Source organism: Carya illinoinensis, chromosome 4 (assembly GCF_018687715.1).
Source record: "Carya illinoinensis cultivar Pawnee chromosome 4, C.illinoinensisPawnee_v1, whole genome shotgun sequence".
Taxonomy (NCBI): domain Eukaryota; kingdom Viridiplantae; phylum Streptophyta; class Magnoliopsida; order Fagales; family Juglandaceae; genus Carya; species Carya illinoinensis.
The window spans coordinates 14,203,126-14,206,328 of record NC_056755.1 but is presented as its reverse complement, the minus strand read 5'-3'; the positions used below and the strand labels follow the sequence as shown (position 1 = coordinate 14,206,328).

The 3,203-nt window shown below is 36.1% G+C and overlaps 1 protein-coding gene across 1 annotated transcript; it reads left to right on the top strand.

The window, feature by feature from the left end:
* Positions 1-408: 408 nt before the first annotated feature.
* Positions 409-2,230, top strand: LOC122306785 (1-aminocyclopropane-1-carboxylate oxidase 3-like). The gene is made up of 4 exons (XM_043119295.1): positions 409-634; positions 794-1,020; positions 1,207-1,540; positions 1,788-2,230. The coding sequence occupies exons 1-4, from the start codon at positions 530-532 to the stop codon at positions 2,076-2,078; spliced, it is 957 nt and encodes a 318-aa protein (XP_042975229.1). The 5' UTR covers positions 409-529; the 3' UTR covers positions 2,079-2,230.
* Positions 2,231-3,203: the final 973 nt, after the last annotated feature.

Genomic DNA, 3,203 nt, shown 5'->3' with positions numbered 1-3,203 from the left:
ATAATAATATCAATTTGGAAGGATTATATATAAATTAATATAATTTCATATTATTTATTAAATTTATTTTATAATAAAACTAATTTTATAAAATAAGTATCTTATCAAATTACATCAATTTATATATTATATTTATTTTTATGTAATATTTTTTTGTTATCAAAGTACCTATGGACCTATGATTAGTGATCGGTCAAACAGCTTGGAGCCACGAAGGTGGCCGGTCCAACCGCGTTATGTAGGAGACGGTTCAACAAAGCAAAGCGACCTTAGCAAGTTCGTACAATTATGGTAAAATTGCTTTAAAATAAGTCACGTCGTCTATTATAAAGATAATTATAAAATATATGGATAGCACCCAAGTTCCAGTTCACTGCTGTTCTCGTCCCTCTCGACTCCCTTCGTATTTAACCCCTATAAATACCACCAAACTCTCACAGCATAGCATCGAACAAAGCTTGCTTGCTTGCTTAGATTAAAAAAAAAAAAAAGAACACAGCTTGCTTGCTTAAGAGAGAGAGAGAGAGAGATGGAGAACTTCCCAGTTATAAACTTGGAGAAGCTAAACGGTGAGGAGAGAGGATCAACCATGGAGAAGATCAAAGATGCATGCGAAAACTGGGGTTTCTTTGAGGTACGTATCACTATCAGTACTCTGCTGGAGCTTATAAGCCTTGCTAAATTTGTTCCTAGCTGCGCATCCATTATTGAGTTGCTCATTAATTTACAATTCCACTTACGGGTTAAAGTACTGTTTTGCGTTCCTTTCTGAAATTTCTATATGTATATGCAGTTGCTTAATCATGGCATATCCCATGAGTTAATGGATGCTGTGGAGAGGTTGACAAAGGAGCACTACAAGAAGTGCATGGAGCAAAGGTTCAAGCAATTGATGGCAAGCAAAAGTCTAGAGGGTGTTCAGGCTGAGGTCCATGACATGGATTGGGAGAGCACCTTCCACTTAAGACATCTCCCCTACTCCAATATCTCTGAGATTCCAGACCTCCAAGATGATTACAGGTAGGTAAAGAGTCTGCAATTTTGTGCACAAATATTGCGTGGAAGACATTTTTTCAAGAAATAAAAGTAATATGAGATATGTACGCCTGAACTTATATCTGAGATGACTTCCATTCATGTACTCAGAAGTGGAAGGTGCTCAGTACCTCATGATATTTTGCATCTCAAATATGTATAAAATTGCAGGAAAATCATGAAGGAATTTGCAGTGAAGTTGGAAAAACTGGCAGAGGAACTCCTAGAGCTATTAGGTGAAAATCTTGGACTGGAGAAAGGTTACCTCAAAAAGGCATTGTGTGGATCAAAAGGTCCAACTTTTGCAACCAAGGTTAGCAACTACCCTCCATGCCCAAAGCCAGACCTGATCAAGGGTCTCCGTGCCCACACCGATGCTGGTGGCATTATCCTTCTCTTCCAGGATGACAAGGTCAGCGGTCTCCAGCTTCTCAAAGATGGTCACTGGATTGACGTGCCTCCGATGCGCCATTCCATTGTCATCAACCTTGGTGACCAGCTCGAGGTATATATATATATATATATATATAAGAAATTAAGTTTTAAAGCAATTTCTTGTAATAAGAGGAAAAAAAAAAAAAAACAGAACTTTTTGAGTAACAGATTATCAACAATCAACAAGTTATCTTACCAGGATCTCATGCAAGTCTGTTCACCGACACACCCAACACACACCACATTGGCTAGCCTATAATGAGTCCCATTACAATTAATATGATGACATTAAGCTGATCTTGAATGTATATGCACAGGTCATCACCAATGGGAGGTACAAGAGTGTGCTGCACAGAGTGATAGCCCAAACTGATGGGAACAGAATGTCAATAGCTTCATTCTACAACCCTGGCAGTGATGCTGTAATTTATCCAGCACCAGCACTGGTAGAGAAAGAGGGAGATGATGAGGAGAAGAACCATGTTTACCCAAAATTCGTGTTTGAGGACTACATGAAGCTGTATGCTGGCCTCAAGTTCCAGGCCAAGGAGCCAAGATTTGAAGCCATGAGGGCAACAGGTGGCTTGAGTCCAATTGCAACAGCTTGAGAGCAAATTTTCTAGTTGAAGAGAAAATGAATAATTGTCATATATTATATATGTGGTGGCTTCCTAAACGTACTCTGAATTTTATGAATTGATTATTTGTAGAATGACTTTGTTTATTAACATTGTCATAATGATCTGTCACCCTAGATCTCCATCTTTCTATCTTATTATATTTGTGGTATAAGATTAAAATTTGATAACAATGTTACTATCTGCTACTATAAATTTTGTCATCCTCAATCATATATACTGATTGATCATATGATACATTTTAATTTATTTTATACATCAACAACGTATAATATACCACAGTTCTCACCCGCGGGAAGAAAGTAATATGAATCTAAGATTTTTTCAGGAGATCTAGTGTTTCTGTCTTTGTTATCTCTAATTTTTTATATTGTTAATAAGCAACAACCGAAAAAAATCACATCAAAATAATGGGTGTTAAGTGGGGGATTCAGGGGAAATCATGGTACAAAATTTGTTTTGGATTCAAATCCAAGAGGGTCATTTTCTGATCTGCTTTGAAAGTGTGCGTTCATCACTCTTGAGCAGACCCATGAAGCACTACTGGTAGCATTTCGACAGAGAGATGATAGTACGCCGTCCCAAGTGTACAGCTCTAAATGACCGCTCATCAATTTTATTTTTTACTTAATAATTAAGAAAGTGATTATTAGTGTATCGATATATTTTTTTATATTTTTTAAAAATATTTTCAAATGATAAAATAAATTGAAAAAATAAATTGGTCAATACCCATTATGCTTTAGGTACTTGAGAAAATAATTAACAGTATGGTATGAGTTATTTAGAAATAAAACCTTTGCCAACTTTTGTGTCTATCAATGTTAATAAAAACAACACTTGGCCCAATCGTAGACTTCTAACCAGAAATTGGCAATCACTATCTAACTAAGATTTGACAAATTCCTTTCTTTTTAATATACCCTTCCTCGCCTAGGAATCACATGCCTCATGTTGATTCATCCTTCCATGTCTTCTATGTTACTGTATATGTTAGTGTTAGTGTATACCAATTTGCCCATTTCTCACAAGTGTTTTTTCCAAGACATAAGCTGGTGGAAAATACTTACCCAAAAAAAAAAAAACTTTTTCCAC